This window comes from Olea europaea, chromosome 13, assembly GCF_002742605.1.
Source record: "Olea europaea var. sylvestris chromosome 13, O_europaea_v1, whole genome shotgun sequence".
NCBI lineage: Eukaryota > Viridiplantae > Streptophyta > Magnoliopsida > Lamiales > Oleaceae > Olea > Olea europaea.
In genome coordinates, this window is record NC_036249.1 from 24,547,037 (window position 1) to 24,570,525 (window position 23,489).

Sequence of the window (23,489 nt, forward strand, 5' to 3'; positions counted from 1 at the left end):
TTTTTTTTATCTTATCTAAAAGAAAAACTTTATACTTAAAAAATATTTTATAATTATTAAGCATTGGCCCACCAGTCTAACCATTAACCCACCGATTTGACTAGTAACTCGAGACCCAGTGCCTTGACAGGGTCAATGGCCGGGTCGGGTTTAATAACTATGGGCGTCATAGTTTTTTAAAGAGTTGATAAATTTTAATTATACTCGAAGTCCTTAATCTTTATCTATTATATTACTTATATTTTAAACTTTTTGATCAAATTCTTATCCTCAACCTTCCGTTAAATATTGTATTTGGTCCTTATTTAAATATTATGTTTGTGCACTTGTAAATTAAAAAAGTATTTTTATGACACTTTTATTTATTTGTTTGTTATAAGAGTATAAGGAACGTATGTCTTTTTATGTCATCTTCATAGAGATTTTGAATAGAAATCATTAGCAATACATACTATTTGATAGGAAATCGCTCAAAAAAACTAGACCAAAAAATTTTTGGGGCATAATTACTACAATGAGAAAAGATTGAAGGACATTAATGTAAATGCGCCATATATAAATTTAATGAACATTCTTAACTTTTATTCATTTTGACACTTCTGTCCCCAAATATTTATCCTCTATTAATTAATACATCTTATCCTTGATAAAGATCAGAATAATCGTTACAAGAGAGTAAAAATTTTGCCCATCGAATTTTTAGATAAGATATAAACAATAAATATAAAAGTTCAACCAAATATTTTCTTCACGCTAGCAGAATATTTTGATGGAAACTGGTCTTAGAGATAAATGCTATAATTAATTGAAAGTTTTGATAAGAATACATTGAAAAAAGTTGAGAACGTAATTATCAAAAAAGAGCAAAATTGAAGACCTTCGTTGAAAATAAAATGTGATACAATTGATAAAAATTATAGCAATATAATTATCATTAACATAATTGCGTAGTTTTATTTCTCTTCTCTATTAAGCACCAATTGAGCCTCATTCTTTAAAATTAATTTTTTTCTCAAATTTATTTTCACCACATATTTTTTTCAATAAAATAAGTTTACACATAAATGAATTTTTCCCACTTTTTAACCATCAATTCTTTCAAAGTATCACTTCTTCAAAAATATATTCTAAACAAATGAAGCTCAATTAACGCTAAAAATCACATACACTCTCTTTAAAGAGCTTTTACAAAAAGTAGGTCAACATCGTGTTATTTTTTTCCTAAAAGCATACCCAATCTCTTCAAAAGAAAATTTAAAGTGTGTCGTCTACACACTGATATTTGCTTATGTTAACATGATGTGATGAATAAGAACATTTTGAACCCTTTGATAATTTTATGTACAAAAGAATTTAGAATCAATAATTGATGATTTAAAATCAAAAGTTGAGAGAGAAAATGTCGAGGAATTTTTCAAAAGAGTTCAAACAAGCCAAAAACCTTACAACCTAAAATAAATTTTAAAATTTTAAAATAATATTTGTTCAATAAACGCCTATTGTTCTAAAAAAAGGTTTTTAAAGCCTATTGAATTGATATATCGTGTCAATATTATTGTTTACTTTAAAACTCCCTCAAAATTATTCATTAGATCTCTTACTTGAAAAAATAATAATAATAATACTAATTATTGTCGTAACTTCAAGATTGAATAAATTTTCTTTAATTATCTGACACTTGAGAAATAGCTTTTTGAGAGCCTCTAAAAGGGATCGTACTTATCCCATGATACTCAAGCACTACATCACTCGAAAAATCTCCAATTTAGGTATAAATAGTTTTTTGAGAGCTATATGGGATATTATATTAATCTCATAGTACTCAAAGTCAAAACTATACCACTTCTCAATATCCCTAATTCAAGCTCAATTTAACCTTTCGAAAGTCTCTAGGGAGAGCCACTTTAAGGTTCCTTCTTAAATGAGACATGGAAGGGAGCCACTACAAAAAAGTTATGGGAGTTATGAAGGATCCCATGACACTCGAGTATTGGACTACTTCTCAAGATTGAGAGCTTTAGAGAGGATCCACAATATGCAAATATTAGACTTCTTGATATTTCTAATTCAAGTATAAATAACTTTTCAAGAGCTCTAGAGGAGACCATATTATTCCATTGTACTCAAATACTACACTATTTCTTGAGATCTTTCACTAGGTGGACTGTAATAGAAGTTTTTTAAATGTGTGGTTGAAAAGTTGTGGATCCCATAAAATATGTGATTAATATTAATTGTTCGACTTTGACTTAGATTAAAATTAAATTTTAATTCGAACCAAGCATGTTCTAAATAACTTTCAAATCTCTAAAGAATATCCGATTAATCTCATAATACTTAGGTATTGGACTATTTTTTGAAATATATAATTCCAACTAGATTAACTTTTCGAGGGCCTTTGAATTAATTCCATAATACTCAAATATTAAACTACTTCTCGAAGTCTCCGATGCACAATAATTGTGGAGACGACGTAAAATAATATCAATTGACTTACAACTTGTTGAACCCTATTTTCAATAATAAAATTTTCTTCAATTTCATCAACAACATATTTTCTTAATAAAATAATGTTACACGTAAATCTAAAACATTTTTCAACTTTTCAACTACGCATTCTCTAAAAGTTCAATATTCCAAAATTTATTTTTACCAAATAATGGGGTGCAAAGTATGACCTTGGTCCTTTAATATGCAATACACAAAAATTGAAAAGGAATTTTTATATTTGTTTTTTGTCAATTAGCTATTTTTGTTCATGTTTCTCCGGCAAATTTCAACTGACTTCATAAATTATTTAATCAATCTGTTCAAGAAAATCCCAAAATTCAATTGGTTTTATAATATTGGGAAATGCTCAAAAGACAGAGTGGCTGACATGGGCCTATGTCACCTACTCTGTTACGATAGCATTTTCCCATAATATTTGATCCAAAAAACAATTTCCAATTTCCTCTCAACTTATGTCTACTCTCAAAATTCACACGGTGGACTTCCCTCAACCTCTTATCACCACCGTCACCTCCTCCGCCGCGGAGTAATAATTAGGAGCCGGCAGAACTCAGAGGCGTTGGCCATCTCTTCCGAAAACTTTCACATACCCCCACAGGCAACACCTTGTCCGATCCCGGGCCCGAACTACCCTACTTTTCGTGGCGGCTGTGCCGAATTATTTCTCCCCAAATGACTTCCTCCTCTTCCGTCTGTCCTACCTCCCGAACTTCATTGAAATCCACTTCATCAGGTACCTTTATTTCAAATTCTCCACTTTTCATCCTGTATGAGTGTACATATATGGCATAAGTTAGTAATTGGATTTAGTCGACGCAGAACTAATGAATTCACGACGCTGCATTGTGATGGACCCGCTGAAATAGCTTGTTTAAACCCTAATCTTTAATGACTCTAGTTAAAATAATCTGGAAATGTATTTCTGGTTGTTGTAATTTGGCTTGGTAGATATTTTTCCGTCAATTTTTTCCTTTCCATGTGGTATGCATATATAAGAATTGTTGCATTTTATCGTCAAGTTAAAGTCATGGTAATTGGAGTGCAAATGATGAATTATGGCCTGCTATCAGGGCCAGTCCTGTGATCTTCAGGGGGCGCGAGGCGAGCTTCATAAAGTAGGCCCCCCCAAAACCATCATAGATTCAAATTCAATCGTGTATTACACAACCTATTTTTAACTTAAAACTAACCAATAAAATAACTTTTTTACTTGATTGTTAAAAAGACACATAACTTTTACATTTTTTACTTTTTGAATGTTAATAGTTTAATTTTAATCAGAAAATAAATAAGCATGCCCTATAAGAGCAATATAAGGATTTCATTACATTGACCAGCAAATAGCAAGAAAAGGACACTTAAAACAATAATTTGCAAAAAAAAAAAAAAAAAGGAAGTCATTCTTCAAAAAAGCCGATATAAAACATGACCAGAAACATCTTCAAGAAAAATTAATTAGTAGAAATAAAATGAGGAAATTTCTTATTTCATTCATCTACCATATGGGTGCAGTGAAGCTAATTCACCAACAAAATTTACATCATTAGAGCAGATAAGAACTTAGACATAACATACCCATAATCCACAAGCTCATTTGTCGAAAAAATGGGATAGGGTGGAGACAGTGGCAGTTTGGCGGAGGACAATGATGCACCGGTGGCTCACATACTTGGCTAGAGAGCTGCTCACCCACAATTTCAGATTTGGAAGCCGAATAGCCAATAGGGTTTGCAATTGCCGATTTGGGAGAAGTGAGAACGGGAGAGAAGGGTTGCCAACATTTTAACTTATTATCAATTCATAATATAATGGGCCTAATTAAAAAAAGTCCAAAATAAAAGGTCCACAATCTTGAAAAATAAAATAAAAAATGGCCCAATTAACACACCATCTTCCTCTCTCCAGCTCCAAGCTTCCCGCTACAACAATGGCGACTGCAAGCTTGCAATTAAAGGGCCAACGAAATGAAGCCCCCTATGGTTTTTGGCCTGAGGCGCAGGCCTCATCTGCCTCGCCTCAGGACCGGCTCTGCCTGCTATACATTTAAGGAATGTAAATTATGTCAAAAGGCAGAATCTGTTTTTTTCTCACTGGAGGTTGGATATTATTTCCAAAATTTGGAATCGCCTTGAGTTTTGTGGGCATTGTTATGTGATTTGAGGTGTTGCTGTTTCTATTCATAAATATTAACATTTGATTTGTTGGATTTAAAAGCTTGGTTTCTGAAATGATTAAGGAAAGAACCTCTGTGCCCTCCTGGCGGTGTAGGGTGCTTCCGTCGTTCCGATGACCAATTATTATCTGCAAAAGTGAGGTCGGGGCTCTCTCTCCCTTTCTACCTCTGGTATGAGAATCAGTAGGTGCGTTAGGAGAAAATAAATTCGAAATTTAGATAGCTAAAAAATATGCAATTATCCATACATGTATTGCCCTTGGGAGGTATTTATAAACGTCATAAGCCGAGTGAGAGCCGGGTGGCTGTGGTGCCACGTTGGCCTTCCCATTATCCCCACGTTCTAAGTGGGAGGTCTTAACTAACCCACGAAGGTTGTGTTCGTGGTGACCGCCATGTAACCTTGTTAATTCATCAGAGATTTTGAGACTAAGTGTTGAGATGACCTTATAGGTAATTCCATGTCGGTCGCTGGTCTTGCATAGAGGTAGAGCGCCCCCAGGGGGTCGACGGTCTCTCGTAGAGGTAGAGCCCTCGGGGGGGATCGATGGTCTCGCGTAGAGGTGGAGCACCTCGGGGGGTTGATGGTCTCTTGTAGAGGTAGACGCACCCCGGGGGTTGATGGTCTCTTGTAGAGGTAGACGCACCCCAGGTGGTTGATGACTTCGCATTGGCGTGTCATGATTTACATTGCCTATCTTTGGAAGTGATTTCTTATGTTAACTGATATCATTAGCCCTCCTACTCCTTGTCGATATTTTTTCTACAGAGGAGTAGCAACTTCCTTTATACGGATTTTTAAAAAAAAATAAAATTAGCTTGAGTGAACAAGTCGAGTAGTGCAATTTGGTTCGGACAGCTATTCCACTATACACTTGGCGCCCAACCAATGGGCATGATCTTGGAGGGAATTTTCCCCCCAAAAATTTTGAATCCCTCTTGCTTATAAAAGGGAGTGGTCCCTCACATGTGAGCCATTTTCTTTTCCTCCGAATATCTTAGTTCTTCCTCTCTTCCAAGGTTCCCTCTTTTCCAAGGTAACTTTCTCTCCTTTTTTCTTCATTTTTTGTAAAATCATGTACAAAGCTAGCATCTCTTCTTCTTCTTCCAACGAAAATAGTTGAGGGACTAGTCGACGCCGGAAAAGATCCGACCGGCTGGTTGGTCGACAGGTCCGGTGAGGCCGACCGACCGACCAGCCCCCCGCCGCTTGTCCTCGCGCTTGGTTGGTTCGGCGTCCCCCCTTCGTCTGACGGGTTTCCTTGTGAGTCTGATAGTCAAATCCTTTCAGTTGATTCTCAGGCATTTATTTCGAATTTTCCCAAGAGACATATTGGCTCCATCAAGTCTCCAAACCAAAACTTAGAAATCGAGCGAGATCCGGTTGGCGAGGTCGTCCTCCTTGAAATTCCAAAAACTTATAGCCTTAACAATTCCTCGCTTAAGTTAGAGAAATGTCTCGTTAGGTATGATCGGGTCGACGACTATATCTATAAAGCCCCCGATCCCAAAGAGAGGCTCCCCGGGTCTGACCCTCGGGAGATAGCGGTGTATAAGGACATCATGGATGGCGGTTTCTGGCTACCCATTCATCCCTTCTTCGTGTCAATTTTCAATGAGTTTCGTCTCACTCCTAGTCAAATAAACCCCAATGCTTGGAGAAAATCATTGTACTTCTCGTATGTTTGTCTTAGGAGGAGAATTCCGCTTTCCATGGACCTCTTTAGGTGTGTCTTTGAGATGCATGAACTAGCTCAGTGTAATGCGTTTGTCTTTTTTGCCACTAGAGTCCCTTTGCTATTTCCTAAGTTCAGGAATTCGAATAGCGGTTGGAAATCTCGATTTTTCTTTAGCCGGCCTTCAGCAGGTCGGTTTCCTTTTAATACCTGTTGGCGGTATCCTCAAATTCGCCTTTTCAATAGTTAAGTAGAAGCTTCCTCTACTCTAAAAGCTGAAATCTAAGAGCTGGTTGATATACCCCCTCTCGCACCTGACTTAGAATCGGTCCTGACCATGAGGAACATGTTGATAGTGGGGATGGGTCATCCTACTGATGGGCTGCTTCCACCGGTTCCTATTATTCTTGACTTGCACACATTTTTTATTTGTTGCTTTTTGGGACTAATCTGTTTGGGCATGTGCATACAGATATGACTTCGACCTAGATGAAGTATTGAAGACCCTGCCGGGAGGTGACGAGGGCCTCGCTCCCATTGACGGTAAACTCTTGAGCTTCCCTTCCTTGTTTTGTGTTCTCACACTCTTTTGTTTTGCGAGCCTGACGAGCCTTACCTTGCATGTACAGGGATGAAATTTGACTTGGAGGGAACCATGGACTCTATGCCCGAACAAGGGTATGGAAGTGACATTGAGCCATGCCCTGCCCCCTTAAAGAGGAAAAAGATGGCTGACCAAGGGGAAAAATCTCAAGTGGCAAAAGTGACTCTCCAGCCCTCGGACGAGCCTATCAAGGTTGCTCCTATTCCTAGGTTGGGCTCTTCCAGTTGCACGCTTGGGGAGTGTGAGGGTTCACCTCCTAATTTCGGGTTTCCTCCCACCCGGGGTTATCGTGAGATGGAGGTACTTAAGTCTTTAGTGACACCCGCGCGGGCGAAGTTGATTGCAGGACGTAGCGCAGACGATATCGAAAGGGCTGCGGCGGTCTATTTCCAGAGGGTATGCTTCTAATTCTATATGTGTGTGTGTGTGTGTCTATATATATATATATATATATATTACGCTGGGTTGGGCACATGGTTATGCCACTCGACTCTCATATTGTCTTCTCATCTTTTAGGTGGTGGCCTTTTAGACTAGGCTTGCTGAATCGAGTCGTCGCCAGGCGTTAGAGCTGAAGACTCTTGCAGAGGAAAAGAAAAAGGAGGCTCATCACTATAAGAAGGAGATATCTTCCTTGAAGAAATCTCCAGAGGCATTGGAGGCTCGAGTCTATGAGCAGGAGACAGAGAACGACAATTTGCGATCTGTGTTGGCTCGTGCTCCGGAGGAGGTGTTTGAGAGGTATAAGGCCTCTGCTGAGTACGCTAGGGACTTGGAGACATCTGTTAAGCAGTACAAGTCATCGTCTGATTACGCCAGGACTTTGCATTCGTACGGGGGGAAGGCGATGGTGGTGTTCATCAAGCTGACCAATGAGTGGATATCGACCGAACACCCTTCTATTGCCCCCTCAGGATTTGATAAATTCCTTGCACAGTGCAAGGGGAAGGAGAGTGGGGCATAGTCATCTAAGTCACTTGGTCTTTCGTCGCGAGGCGACAGTGGTGGTGTTTCTCCCTCGAGTTGAAGCATGACTTAGCAGTAGCCCTTTTGTTAGTTCTCCTCTTTTTTTTTTCGTGTTGCCTTTTATTTCTATTTGTAGCATCATTTCCTACTTGCCCGGGGTGTGGGCAAGAGTACATCACATACTTTTTATTTCTATCCGTGCGGCTTTAACGTTCTACAATTCCCGTCCCTCACGAGAAAACGTTAAGTCAGCCTTTCCACGCCCACAAATAATTTAACCAATGAGGCTAAATTATACCCACGTTGAGAAGAGAATTTTGAAGTAAGTAATATATGGAAAACAAGTAAGGATGGGGGAACTTTCTTTGTATAAATGAAAGAAAAAACTTTACAATCTCTCTAAAGAATAAACTCACTTCACTCTACATTCTCTACCATCTACTACATACCATTTACAAATGACACTACATCTCTATTCATAGGAAAACTTAAACCTCCTTAACATTTCACTTTACAACTCGTTCTTAGTTGTCGCCACCTCGTGCTTAGTTGTCGCCAACTCCTTCTTAGTTGTCATCAAGTGGATGGTCTTACAACTTGCCTTGCAAGTTGTCGCCAACTCGTGCCTAGCTTGCATACAACTCGCGCCTAGCTTGCATACAACTCGCGCCTAGCTTGCATCGTTGATATTTATCCTTGCCAACTCGCGCTTAGCTTGAATACAACTCGCGCTTAGCTTGCAAGTGACACACAAGTAGACAAGTTGCCCACTTGCATCATCAAAATATCCGGCTGCAGGTTCATGTATTTTACCTCCCAAAATGGCTAGGTCGGGACTTAGAAAAACCTCATTAACGCCCTGAAAAACTGCACGATCTAGGCAGCCTGCATTCTGCCCCAAAATCATCTATACATCCCCAACCCGAATCTACCTGCGACCTTTGCCGAATCTGCTTGTGTCCCCTATCGCAAGCTGTTCCGTCCTTCTGAAACGCGTTACCCGCTATGTCTTGCGAGCGCTACTGGGACGGATCGATCGCGACCGCGTGAGCGAAACTCACTCCCCCACTGAATTTGGAGACGCACTCATCGCCATATATCGCCGAAGCATAGACCTTATTTGCCATAAGTCTATCTCATTTTCCCACCTTGTGCCATGACATTCCCGTGTCATGCCAAGCCTTAAGTCATGATTTTGCGATCCGTGACATTCTGCCCCACTCAATCTGCTAACGTCCTCGTAGCGAAACTTCGGTGCATCCTCATGTAACCTTGCATTGTCTTTCACGTCCATGGGCATCAAAGTTCTCCCAACTTGCGGCACCATCTCCTCGATGATCGGGTTTCCACAGTGCCCCTTGCACCTCTTCCCGTTGCAACCTCTTGCATGCCACCTTCGACACCAACCTTCACCCTCAGCACCTCTGCCTTGGTTCCTCGGATGGACAACTCCTCCGGTTGTAGTGTCCCCACACTTGTCGAAGTTTTGAACCTTCGTGTACCCAATTTCGGACTTCTTTGACAATGCTTCCACACTTTCCTTCTTTTTCGGTAGTTCCCTCGGCAACTTCGCGAGCATAATGTCCTTATCATCTTCAAGGACTTCCGCTAACTGCATCCCTGACAGTTGTTGTGTTTCCATCCCCACAAAAACTGTTTCGACACTCATAGCATTAAACAGCTGGAATGAATTCATTTGAATTTCATCCTCATCTTGGCTATCCATAGCCTCCAGTTTGCTCTTCGAAATGGAAATAGATGCCAATGATCCTAAATTAGGACAATCCCTCATGAAATGTGGTCCTTTGCAAATAAAGCAAACTCGAGGTGTAAAATTATTCCTCTTCTTCTCATCATACTGCTTACTCCAAGTAGTTGGTTTGTTGCCAACAGTTTTGTAATCAACTTTGGGATTTGACCTCCAATTCGGCTTACTGGCGGGTTTAATAGTTTTAGCTTCGATCTTAAGATTTTCTTCAAACTCCGTCAAGGATTCGGCTACTGCAATTGCCTCGTCCACGATTTTGATATCACGATGTTGCAACTCTTGTCGTATCAATGTTGCACAACCGTCTAGAAATAGAATAGCAACTCATCCTCCGGCATGCTTGGGATTTGAAGTATAAGGGTCGTGAACTCTTTGACATAGTCACAAATTGTTCCCGTATGTTTCAATTCCCTCAATTTCTTGCGCGCCTCATAGACAACATTCTCCGGGTAGAATTACCTCTTTATTTCCCTTTTGAACTCGTCCCAAGTATCAACCTTACAAGCCCCCCTTGCAATTTCGCCATGCTTACGATGCCACCAAAACGCCGCAATATCCGAGAGAAACATAGAAGCGGTTCGAACTTTCATGGCTTCATCAACAAGATTTACGCCTTCAAAGTAGACTTCCATTTGCCATAGGAAGTTTTTCACATCTTTGGCATCCCGTCGCCCATCATAATGTTTAGGCTTCGGGTATTCAATCCTCGGGGCAACAATAGTTGAAGCGAGACCTCCGATTGTACCGACAGTAGATTGCTTGAATTGATCAAGCTCTTTGCCCATTCTTTCCATCATCACAGCCAATTGGTTAACTTGGCCATGCATGGTGGAAATGGCATCCATGACTTTGGTTTGGAGACGACCAAAATCATCCATCACCGCAGCTTGTCCGGCGACCACAGCTCGAACATCATCTTTCATCGTTTGGATATCATCCCCCAACGATGCCTGTGTGTCCATCACCTCTTGGACATTAATTTGTAGAGTTTCTAGTTTTCCAATGGTATGTCCCTCCAACGCCTCGAAGGAGCTTTCAAGAGATTCGACCCGATCACCCATATTTGAGATGATTTGGTCAAGTTTCCCTTCCATGTTGGTGGTTTCCCTCACCTTACTTTTTCCTCTAGTTTTCCTTACTTCAGTTTGGGCAGCACCTCGACCCCTCTCCTCAATCTCAATATCAACAGTTTCTTGAGATTCCGCCATTTGAGCACCTCACCCAAATCTAGCTTCCAAGAAACTCCGACGAATCTGGCTACCACAGCCGCACTTGGTTACCACAACCAAACCTTCGCCTTGAACTGCCTCCGTAGTCTACATCACGTGAACCTTACAAGGACGTCACCTCACCTCTGAGATGAAAAATTGGCTCAACCCCACGTGAACCTTGCTCTGATACCACTTGTCATGGGCCTAGTTTCGTTACACCCGAACAAACTAGAACCGTGCGGCCTTAACGATCTACAATTCCCGCACCTCACGAGAAAACGTTAAGTCAGCCTTTCCACGCTCACAAATAATTTAATCAATGACGCTAAATTATACCCACGTTGAGAAGAGAATTTCGAAGTAAGTAATATATGGAAAACAAGTAAGGATGGGGAAACTTTCTTTGTATAAATGAAAGGAAAAACTTTACAATCTCTCTAAAGAATAAACTCAGTTCACTCTACATTCTCTACCATCTACTACATACCATTTACAAATGACACTACATCTCTATTTATAGGAAAACTTAAACCTCCTTAACATTTCACTTTACAACTCGTTCTTAGTTGTCGCCACCTCGTGCTTAGTTGTCGCCAACTCCTTCTTAGTTGTCATCAAGTGGATGATCTTACAACTTGCCTTGCAAGTTGTCGCCAACTCGCGCCTAGCTTACATACAACTCGCGCCTAGCTTGCATCGTTGATATTTATCCTTGCCAATTCGTGCTTAGCTTGCATACAACTCGTGTTTAGCTTGCAAGTGGCACACAAGTGGACAAGTTGTGCAAGTTGCCCACTTGCATCCTCAAAATATCCGGCTGCAGGTTCATGTATTTTACCTCCCAAAATGGCTGGGTCGGGACTTAGAAAAACTGGGAAAATGAGATAGACTTATGGCAAATAAGGTCTAAGCTTCGGCGGTACAAGGCGATGAGTGCGTCACCAAATTCAGTGGGGAGTAACTGACGCCACATGGTTGCGATCGATCCGTCCCGGTAGCAATCGCAAGATAGCACGGGTAACGCATTTCTGAAGGACGGAACAGCTTGCGATAGGGGACCCAAGCAGATTCGACAAAGGATGCAGGCAGATTTGGGCTGGGTATGCAAGTAGTTTGTTTTGGGGGGCAGAATGCAGGCTGCCTAGATCGTGCAGTTTTCTAGGGCGTTAATGAGGTTTTTCTAAGTCCCGATCCAGCCATTTTGGGAGGAAAAATACATGAACCTGCAGCGGGATATTTTGAGGATGCAAGTGGGCAACTTGCACAACTTGTCCACTTGTGCCATTGGCAAGCTAAGCGCGAGTTGTATGTAAACTAAGCATGAGTTGGCAAGGATAAATATCAACGATGCAAGCTAAGCGCGAGTTGTATGCAAGCTAAGCACGAGTTGGCGACAACTTGCAAGGCAAGTTGTAAGACCATCCACTTGACAACAACTAAGCACGAGTTGGCGACAACTAAGCACGAGGTGGCGACAACTAAGCATGAGTTGTAAAGTTGAATGTTAAGGAGGTTTAAGTTTTCCTATAAATAGAGATGTAGTGTCATTTGTAAATGGTATGTAGTAGATGTAGAGAATGGAGGGAATGTAGAGTTGAGTGAATTCATTCCTTAGAGAGATTGTAAAGTTTTCCCTTTCATTTACACAAAGAAAGTTTCCCGACCTTACTTTTTTTCATACATCCCTTACTTCAAAATTCTCTTCTCAACGTGGGTATAATTTAGCCTCCTTGGTTAAATTATTTGTGAGCATAAAAAGGCTGACTTAATGTTTTCTCGTGAGGTGCGGGAATTGTCAAGCGTTAAAGCCGCACGGTTCTAGTTGTTCGGGTGTAACGAAACTAGGTCCGTGACAGGTGGTATCAGAGCAAGGTTCACGTGGGGTTGAGCTAATTTTTCATCTCAGAGGTGAGGTGACGTCCTTGTAAGGTTCACGTGGTGTGGACTACGGAGGCAGTTCAAAGCGAAGGTTTGGTTGTGGTAACCAAGTGCGGCCGTGGTAGCCAGATTCGTCGGAGATTCTTGGAAGCTAGATTTGGATGAGGTGCTCAAATGGCGGAATCTCAAGAAACTGTTGATATTGAGATTGAGGAGAGGGGTCAAGGTGCTGCCAAACTGAAGTAAGGAAAACTAGAGGAAAAAGTAAGGTGAGGGAAACCACCAACATGGAAGGGAAACTTGACCAAATCATCTCAAATATGGGTGATCGGGTCGAATATCTTGAAAGCTCCTTCGAGGCGTTGGAGGGACACGCCATTGGAAAACTAGAAACTCTACAAATTAATGTCCAAGAGGTGATGGACACACAGGCATCGTTGGGGGATGATGTCCAAACGATGAAAGATGATGTTCGAACTGTGGTAGCCGGACAAGCTGCGGTGATGGATGATTTTGGTCATCTCCAAACCAAAGTCATGGATGCCGTTTCCACCATGCATGGCCAAGTTAACCAATTGGCTGTGATGATGGAAAGAATTGGCAAAGAGCTTGATCAATACAAGCAATCTACTGCCGGTACAAGCGGAGGTCTCGCTTCAACTATTGTTGCCCCGATGATTGAATACCCGAAACCTAAACATTATGATGGGCGACGTGATGCCAAAGATGTGGAAAACTTCCTATGGCAAATGGAAGTCTACTTTGAAGGTGTAAGTCTTGTTGATGAAGCCATGAAAGTTCGAACCGCTTCTATGTATCTCTCGGATATTGCGGCGTTGTGGTGGCGTCGTAAGCATGGCGAAATTGCAAGGGGGGCTTGTAAGGTTGATACTTGGGACGAGTTCAAAAGGGAAATAAAGAGGTAATTCTACCCGGAGAATGTTGTCTATGAGGCGCGCAAGAAATTGAGGGAATTGAAACATACGGGAACAATTTGTGACTATGTCAAAGAGTTCACGACCCTTATGCTTCAAATCCCAAGCATGTCGGAGGATGAGTTGCTATTCTATTTTCTAGACGGTTGTGCAACATGGATACGACAAGAGTTGCAACGTCGTGATATCAAAACCGTGGACGAGGCAATTGCAGTAGCCGAATCCTTAACGGAGTTTGAAGAAAATCTTGAGACCGAAGCTAAAACTATTAAACCTGCCAGTAAGCCGGATTGGATGCCAAATCCCAAAGTTGATTACAAAACTGTTGGCAACAAACCAACTACTTGGAGTAAGTAGGATGATGAGAAGAAGAGGAGTAATTTTACACCTCGAGGTTGCTTTATTTGCAAAGGACCACATCTCATGAGGGATTGTCCTAATTTAGGATCATTGGCATCTATTTCCATTTCGAAGAGCAAACCAGAGGCTATGGATAGCCAAGATGAGGATGAAGTTCGAATGAATTCATTCCAGCTGTTTAATGCTACGAGTGCCGAAACTATTTCTGTGGCGATGCAAACATAACAACTATCAGGGATGCAGTTAGCGGAAGTCCTTGAAGATGATAAGGATATTATGCCAGCGAAGTTGCCGAGGGAACTATTGGGAAATAAGGGAATTGAGGAAGCATTGTCAAAGAAGTCCGAAATTGGGTGCACAAAGGTTTAAAGCTTCGACATGTGTGGGGACACTACAACCAGAGGAGTTGTCCATCCGAGGAACCAAGGCAGAGGTGCTGAGGGTGAAGGTTGGTGTCGAAGGTGGCATGCAAGAGGTTGCAACAGGAAGAAGTGCAAGGGACACTGTGGAAACCCGGTCATCGAGGAGATGGTGCTGCAAGTTGGGAGAACTTTGATGCCCATTGACGTGAAAGACAATGCAAGGTTGCATGAGGATGTACCGAACACGTTTCGCTACGAGGACGTTAGCGGATTGAGTGGGGGAAAATGTCACGGATCGCACGGTCATGACTTAAAACTTGACATGACACGAGAATGTCATGGCACCAAGTGGGAAAATGAGATAGACTTATAGTAAATAAGGTCTAAGTTTCGGTGGTAGAAGGCGATGAGTGCGTCACCAAATTCAGTGGGGAGTAACTGATGCTATATGGTTGCGACCGATCCGTCCCGGTAGTGATCGCAAGATAGCGCGGGTAATGTGTTTCTGAAGGATGGAACAGCTTGCGATAGGGGACGCAAGCAGATTCGACAAAGGATGCAGGTAGATTCGGGCTGGGGATGCAAGTAGTTTGTTTTGGGACAGAATGCAAGCTGCCTAGATCGTGCAGTTTTCCAGGGCGTTAATGAGGTTTTCTAAGTCCCGACCCAGCCATTTTGGGAGGAAAAATACATGGACCTGCATCGGGATATTTTGAGGATGCAAGTGGGCAACTTGCACAACTTGTCCACTTGTGCCACTTGCAAGCTAAGCGCGAGTTGTATGCAAGCTAAGCATGAGTTGGCAAAGATAAATATCAACGATGCAAGCTAAGTGCGAGTTGTATGCAAACTAAGTATGAGTTGGCGACAACTTGCAAGGCAAGTTGTAAGACCATCCACTTGACGACAACTAAGCACGAGGTGTTGACAACTAAGCAAGAGGTGATGATAACTAAGCATGAGTTGTAAAGTTGAATGTTAAGGAGGTTTAAGTTTTCCTATAAATAGAGATGTGTCATTTGTAAATGGTATGTAGTAGATGTAGAGAATGGAGGGAATGTAGAGTTGAGTGAATTCATTCCTTAGAGAGATTGTAAAGTTTTCCCTTTCATTTATACAAAGAAAGTTTCCCGACCTTGCTTGTTTTTCATATATCCCTTACTTCAAAATTCTCTTCTCAACGTGGGTATAATTTAGCCTCTTTGGTTAAATTATTTGTGAGCGTAAAAAGGCTGACTTAATGTTTTCTCGTGAGGTGCGGGAATTGTCAAGCGTTAAGGCCGCACGGTTCTAGTTGTTTGGGACCTCGTGCTTAGTTGTCGCCAACTCCTTCTTAGTTGTCATCAAGTGGATGGTCTTACAACTTGCCTTGCAAGTTGTCTCCAACTCGTGCCTAGCTTTCATACAACTCGCGCCTACCTTGCATCGTTGATATTTATCCTTGCCAACTCGTGCTTAGCTTGCATACAACTCGCGCTTAGCTTGCATACAATTCGCGCTTAGCTTGCAAGTGGCACACAAGTGGACAAGTTGTGCAAGTTGCCCACTTGCATCCTCAAAATATCCGGCTGCAGGTTCATGTATTTTACCTCCCAAAATGGTTGGGTCGGGACTTAGAAAAACCTCATTAACGCCCTGAAAAACTGCACGATCTAGGCAGCCTGCATTCTTTCCCAAAATCATCTATGCATCCCTAGCCCAAATCTACCTGCGACCTTTGCCGAATCTGCTTGCGTCTCCTATCGCAAGCTGTTCCGTCCTTCTGAAACGCGTTACCCGCTATGTCTCGTGAGCACTACCGAGACGGATCGATCGCGACCGCGTGAGCTTAAGTCACTCCCCCACTGAATTTGGAGACGCACTCATCGTCATATATCGCCGAAGCATAAACCTTATTTGCCATAAGTCTATCTCATTTTCCCACCTTATGCCATGACATTCCCGTGTCATGCCAAACCTTAAGTCATGATCTTGCGATCCGTGACAGCGTGCTTAATTACAATGATCGATGGCCTTAGCCTATACTCAGACTATTTAGGTCTTTCTGTCTAGCCACGTGGGCTGAGATGGAGTTGAGAGAGGAGTGTATTGGTTAGGGTCCTTAACCAATTTTTTTAGCTTTTCAAGCCTCTCCGCCTTGCTGCATGAGCTATGTTGACCATCGGGAGGTGGTCCGGCGGTTAAGGGTCCTAGTCAGTTTTTTGGCTTTTTAAGGCTCTCCGTCTAGCCTCGTGGGCTATGTTGACCGTATGAAGGTGGTCTGGCAGTTTATGGCCTTAGCCAATTTTTTGGCTTTTCAAGGTTCTCCGCCTAACCGCGTGAGCTATATTGATCTTCAGGAGGTGGTCTGGCGATTAAGGGCCTTACCCAATTTTTTGACTTTCCAAGACTCTCCGCATAGCCTCATGGGCTATGTCGACTGTAAGGAGGTGGTCTGGCGGTTTAGGGCCTTAGCCAATTTTTTGACTTTCTAAGGCTCTCTGCGTAGTCTCGTGGACTATGTCGATCGTCAGGAGGTGGTCTGGCGGTTAAGGGCTTTAGCTAATTTTTTGACTTTTCAAGGCTCTCCGCCTCCGCTTAGCCTTGTGGGCTATGTCGACCATAGGGAGGTGGTCTGGCGGTTTAGGGCCTTAGCCAATTTTTTGAATTTCTAAGGCTCTCCGCTTAGCCTCGTGGGCTATGTCGACAGTAGGGAGGTGGTCTGGCGGTTTAGGGCTTTAGCCAATTTTTTAATTTTTCAAGGCTCTCCGCCTAGCCGCATGGGCTATGTCGACCATATGTCTTCACGGGATGAACATGGAGATTCAAGATTGCCTATTAGCACAAAAAAATACTTAGATTCGTGGGCTCAGTAGGCGCACCAGGACGTCTCAGCTAGGCTGGCCTTTCCTTAGCGCCCTCATCATCTGCCACTGCCAAGGTCTTTCATTGAATAAGATAAGCTATTACACCTAAGGGCACCTTCGGGAGGCGTTACATGGAGAAAATGAACAATGCAACTTATTCTACTGTATTTACAAAAGAAACGGCCTATCTTTCTAATTTGCGGGTCAACTGATAGTACTTTGTCAGATGTTCCGCATTCCATGGCCTACCCAATGGCTTCCCTTTCATATCTTCCAAACTATAGGCTCTTTTCCAAGGCTGCAGATTACTTCATATGGCCCTTCCCAATTCGGCCCGAGCTTCGGTGGGGGGTGTCCTGCTGCGGCTGCATCTCTTAGTACAAGATTCCCTAGTTGAAAAACTCTGGATCTTACCCTTCAATTGAAATATTCAGCGGCCCTTCGCTTGTATGTTGACATTCTTATCGCTGCCCTTTCTCTAGCCCCTTCGAGTAAGTCGAGTTCTGCCCTGGTGTCTGCGACGTCAAGCTGCTTGGTTTTCATTCGACCAGTCTCACTCAGAATTTCGACGGGGACAACTGCATTCATCCCAAATGACAACTTAAAAGGTGTTTCACTTGTCGATTCCCATGGGGTCGTGTGATACGCCCATAGTACATTGGGCAACTCGTCCGCCCAAGTCCTTTCTCCTTTTCTAGCCTTGTCTTCAGATCCCATAGTATGGTTCGATTGGTTACTTCAGCTTGTCCATTTTACTGAGGGTGTGCAACTAAAGTCAACCTATGGTCAATGTGGTAGCTTGTGCAGAAGGCTCTAAAACTGTGATTGTCGAATTGTTTGCCATTATCTGTAATGACTACTCTGGGTATGCCAAAACTGCATATTATATTTTTTCAGACGAAACCTTGCACCTTTGTTGTCGTGATGAGGCCAAGGGCTCAGCCTCTACCCACTTAGTGAAGTAGACTATGGCAACCAGCAAGAACTTCCTTTGCCCCTTGGCTAGGGGCAAAAGCCCCAAGATGTCCATCCCCCATTGGAAGAAAGGACACACCGCTGCTCGGCTGGAATGTGGATCAAATTTTCATGGCGTTGACATGCATCGCACTTCCTCACCAACTCCTTAGCATCTTCCTTCATGCTAGGCCAATAATATCCTTGTCGTAGTGCCTTGAACGCAAAGGTGGTTGCCACAAATTCCTGCATGTATCTCGACTAGCACCTCTCGTGCTTTTGTCGGCCGCAAACATTTCAGATACAGCATTGTGAAACCTCGCTTCTAAAGCAGTCCATCAATGATGACGAACGAGGCCGCCCGAGCCCTTAGCCTTCTTGCCGCGAAAGCATCTTCCGACAGCTTGTCCTTTGTGAGATATTCAATCAACGGGTCCGTCCAACTTTCCCCATGCTCGACATTTACAACATCGATCGCATGCTGGATGCTAGGTCGCTGCAAGACTTGCACGTTTCCTGTGCGAGGTAGATGTCTGGGGTCAGCGGATGCAAGCTTAGCCAATGCGTCAGCCCGCTCATTGTCTTTTCGGGAGACCTTTGTTATTTTAAACCTGGTGAACCCCCTCTGCAAATTTTTTACCCCTATCAAATACGTTGTCATCTTTCCGTCTTTTGCTTCGAATTCCCCCGTCACTTGCTCGACTATTAACTGAAAGTCACTGCAAATTTCTACTAAAGTTACCCCATGTCTGGTTGCCAGTCCTAAACCCGTGATCACCGCCTCGTATTCGGCATCATTATTTGTGGCTAGGAATTCGAAATGCAGTGAATATTCCAACTCTTCACCATTTAGCCCCATCATTATGATCCCCGGCCCGGATCCCTCACCGTTCGAAGATTCGTCCACAAAAATTTTTCAATCTGCCTGTTCCCCTAGCAAGTGCTTGGGCGGAATGGTGAACTCAGTGATGAAGTCTGCTAGAGCCAACGCCTTAATAGCCGTCCTTGGCCTAAACTCAAAATCAAACTCACTTAATTCGATTGCCCATTTCAACAACCTCCCAGAGGTTTCTGGTTGATGTAGGATCTACTTGATAGGTTGGTCGGTCATTACTTGTACCATGTGAGATTGAAAGTATGGTCTCAGGTTTCTAACCGCGACAATTAATGCAAACACTAGCTGCTCAGCTAGGCTGTATCTTACCTCTGCACCTCTCAATACTTGGCTCACATAGTAGATCGATTTTTGTGCCTTTGAGAATTCTTTTACCAGCATCGTGCCACGCGATTTATGCAACGTGATTTTTAAACCGCAAGTGTACGATGTCAAATTTTGTAATATAGTAAAGAAGTTAGGATGTCGAACGCACAGGGATTGATATTCGAATCAATTGAGTACTATAATTATTTTAGTTTTCCCTTTATTTAGACGGTCAAATTTTGAGTCGATGTTTTTATGCTAAATTAAAATTAAATAGGATGAACGATGCAAGTAAACGAGGGCAAATTATGAAGTTTTTTATCAATTTATGAATGCCTAGAGAATGATTTCACTGTACATTCGACAATATTTTTCAACCGTATAACTATTTCTATCAATCTTTCCAAAATTTATAGGTAAGAACGCTAAATTGATTCTATTTCCCTCTCTCGAGCACCAAATAAAATCTATTTTTATATTTTAATTCCAATCTATTCCGAAGTAAAAATATAAAAATAATCAAGCACGTGGTTCTTAATTAAAACATGCCTCAAAGATTCGTACTTTCTCTCGAAACCTACGAAATCTGGGTTATGTTGCCTTAGATCATGCCTAAATTTGCCTCTCTTGAGTGCCAAAATTTAGAACATCAAATCAATCAATTAGTGGCCAGTTAATTGAAAGCATTGCGCACAAACAGCATAAATAAATAGACGGAAATATCAATTGAAATAATTAAAACGGAATCCAAACATGTCTAAAATAGGCTACATCATACCCTAGGATTAAAATTTAGTGCATAATTAAAGGAATTGACATGAATAAATTAATAAGAAAGAACATAGAGAAGAAAAGGAATAGAAAAACTCGTTTTTGCTGCTCGATTTCTTCTTCCATTGTTATCAAATTCTCTCAATTAAATTTCTCTTCTTTAATTGTATTGACCAGCTGTGGGTTTGTCTCCAGATTTTTGCAATCGGCCAACTGGAATCCCCTTGGATTTGTCTCCAGATAGTCCCCTTGAAGATTCTTGTAATTGGCTGGCTAATCTCCTTTTTCCAGTCACGTGTTCTTGCCGGCTGGTTCCAGTTTTCCTTGCTCGTTCTCCTCTTTTAATTAGGTCTTTTTGGTATTATTTATAGTCTCCTCAAGTGTTGAACGATTTTGGGTTGGAATGGGCCGAGAAAGAAATAAAAAAATAGTGAAATTATTCCCTCGCAAGGTGGCGCCTGGGCGCTGACTTTCTGTCAAAATTTCAACATCATGGCCCTTAGCGCCTTGGCGCTCATGACCACTTTGGTTGCATTCCACAACTTTGCCTATTTCCTTCATTTGGCCTCTTTTAGCTCTTGTTTTCTTCACTTCATCCATCCTTCAAAATAGCAAGAAAAACACATGTTAGCACCTCTAAAATACATGAGAATCAACTAAATAATAAGCTTAATGACATTGATATGAAGAGTGAAATATCACTTATCACACCGCGCTGATTGCCCGTGGTGAGACTGCTAAGTACAGACACAACACGTCCTCGAGGCATGGACTGGTCAGGATTGGGGGCTCTTGTAATGACCGCTTCAGGTACCTAAGTGACTCTTCACATTCCTGAGTCCACTCAAAATTGGAGGAACCCCCTATAGCCTTGAAGAAGTGATAGCATTTGTCCGTTGCCCGGCTCATGAAACGATTTAAAGCGGCTACCCGCCCTGTTAGTCTCTGGACCTCCTTCTTACTGGTGGGGCTTTTCATTTCCAGTATTACCTGAATTTTGTCCGGGTTCACTTCGATGCCCCTTTGCGTGATCATGAAGCCTAGGAATTTTCCTCCTGCAGTACCAAAAACACACTTCTCTGGATTGAACCTCAATCTGTTTTGTCGGGCAACCTCAAACACTTTCTGCAAACAGGCCACATGGTCATCAGCCTTGGCACTCTTGACCACCGTGTCGTCAACATAGGCCTCTACAGCATCCCGGTTCAACCCACGAAAGACTTTGTTCACCATCTTCTGATAAGTTGCCCCGACGTTTTTTAAACCGAATGGTATGGCTGTGTAACAGTATGTGCCAAAGTCTGTGATAAATGACGTCTTCTCCTGATCGGATTCGGCCATTGAAATTTGATGGTACCCGAAAAATGCATCTAGAAAGTTGAGCCTTTCATGACCTGATGTAGCGTCCACCAGGTGATCTATCCTAGGAAGCGGGTATGAGTCTTTTGGGCATACCTTGTTCAGCCCAGTATAATCTACACACATGCGCCACTTTTCGTTTGACTTCTTCACAAGTACAATGTTTGCCAACCACTCGGGGTACTGCACTTCTCGAAATAACCCGCCTGTAGCAATTTTTCTACCTCTGCTCTGGTTGCGGCCTGCCTTTCCGGGGCAAGATTTCTTTTTTTCTGCTTCACTGGCTTAGCCCCTGGTTGGACACCGAGGCGTTGCTGCGCGATGGTCGGGCTGATCCCTGGATATCTTCTGGGCCCCAAGCAAAAACGTCCACGTTACTGGCTAGACATTTTGTTAATTTTTCCTTCTCGTCGGATCCCAAACCTGTTCCAACACTAAACTTCCGTCCCTCAGCTACAAAAATTTTTTCAGTCATATCGAGCGGCTCGATCCGTCCCCTTGGGAGTACCACATCCTGCATCATGATTGGTGGTGAGCCTTTAGCCTGTATACTATCTATATAGCATTTCCTTGATGCATGTTGGCCCCCTCAAACGCACCCGACTCCCTTGCTAGTTGGGAACTTCATAACCTGATGGTAGGTTGATGGGACAGTACCAGCTGCGTTTAGCAATGGCCGGCTATAGATGGCATTGTAGGCCATGGGGGTCTTGACAACCAAGAAGTTAGTCAAAATTACCACTGCCGATGGATATGTGCCTAGCGTGACAAGAAGCTCCACAGTTCCTTCCGGTATCACTGTTGCTCCTCCAAAGCCTTGTAGAGGAGTAGTCACCATCTTCAACTTCTCGGGGGGAATCTTTAGACCCAAGAAGGCATCCCAGGTGAGGAAGTTCGCCGCACTTCCCTCGTCAACTAGCACCCTCTTCACGTCAAAATTCGCTATATCGCCTACTATTGCTAAGGCGTTATCATGGGGATGCGTTATATCGATCAAATTCTCTTCGTCGAAAGTAATGCTTTGGTTGAACCTTACTTTCTTCTGGATAGAGCAGACCCCCATGGAACGCGCATAGCTCTTCCTAGCAGAATTTGAGTCGTCGTCCGATACTACACTCCCGATGATCATGTTTATCACTCTTGCCCTTGGCGGGGGTCGATCCTCGAGCCTTTGCTTGCCCCCTGTCATTTTTTACATACTTAGCTAATAGTCCTCGCTTTAGTAGGCTCTCAATCTCCTCCTTCAACTGCAGACATTCTTCGGTATCATGTCCGTGATCTTTATGAAAATTGCAGTACTTACTTTGATTTCCCTTGCTGGAGGGAGTCAACATCGGTTTAGGCCATTCGAGCTCTTTCATATGCTGTATTTCCATTAATAACTTTGTACGTGGGATGTTCAAAGGGGTGGGTACTTGTACCTCCTCTCGCTTCTGCTTGACTGACCGGTCCTGGGTATAACCCTTGTTCATGCGTTCATTCTTCGGCTTAATCTTATCAGCGTGTCTTCGCAGCTTCCGTCTCCCATCCATCCCTGAGATTTTTAGTTACCTTCTCCGCTTCCTCCTCATCGACGTACTTGTCTCCCTTTTTCAACAGGTCATGCATCGATTCCAGGGGATTTTTGGAGAGTGACATCTTAAAGGCCCGGTTTCGCGTTCCATTCATCAAGGCGGTAACTACTGCGGACATTTGCAAGTCCTTTATGCCAAGAGTCGCTCGGCTAAACCTAGCCAAGTATTCATGCAATGACTCATCCTTCTCCTGCACGACCTGCATCAACCCAATTGCCGTCTTCCTCTTCCTCTTGCTGCTTAGGAAGTAAGCCACAAAGCTCCTGGATAGCTCGTCAAATGTCTTAATAGACAGCGGAGCCAAGGTTGCTACCCAATCCCTGGCCTCCCTTTGAGAGTG

The 23,489-nt window shown here is 42.7% G+C and overlaps 1 protein-coding gene across 4 annotated transcripts in view; it reads left to right on the forward strand.

Annotated features, from left to right (window-relative positions):
* The first annotated feature begins 2,908 nt into the window (after nucleotides 1–2,908).
* Nucleotides 2,909–23,489, forward strand: part of LOC111407980 — a 27,319-nt gene continuing 6,738 nt past the window's right edge. For 2 of the 4 annotated variants that reach the window (XM_023037717.1, XM_023037718.1), the window contains exon 1: nucleotides 2,921–3,244. Coding sequence is in view for 1 of the 4 variants with exons in the window: in XM_023037715.1 (XP_022893483.1) it covers nucleotides 6,992–7,360; nucleotides 7,482–7,496 (384 nt within the window). In the remaining 3 variants the exon portion in view is untranslated. Of the gene's footprint in view, nucleotides 3,245–6,832; nucleotides 6,904–6,989; nucleotides 7,361–7,481; nucleotides 7,599–23,489 lie in introns of those variants that run through there. The other 2 variants (XM_023037715.1, XM_023037716.1) reach the window with 2 other exon arrangements.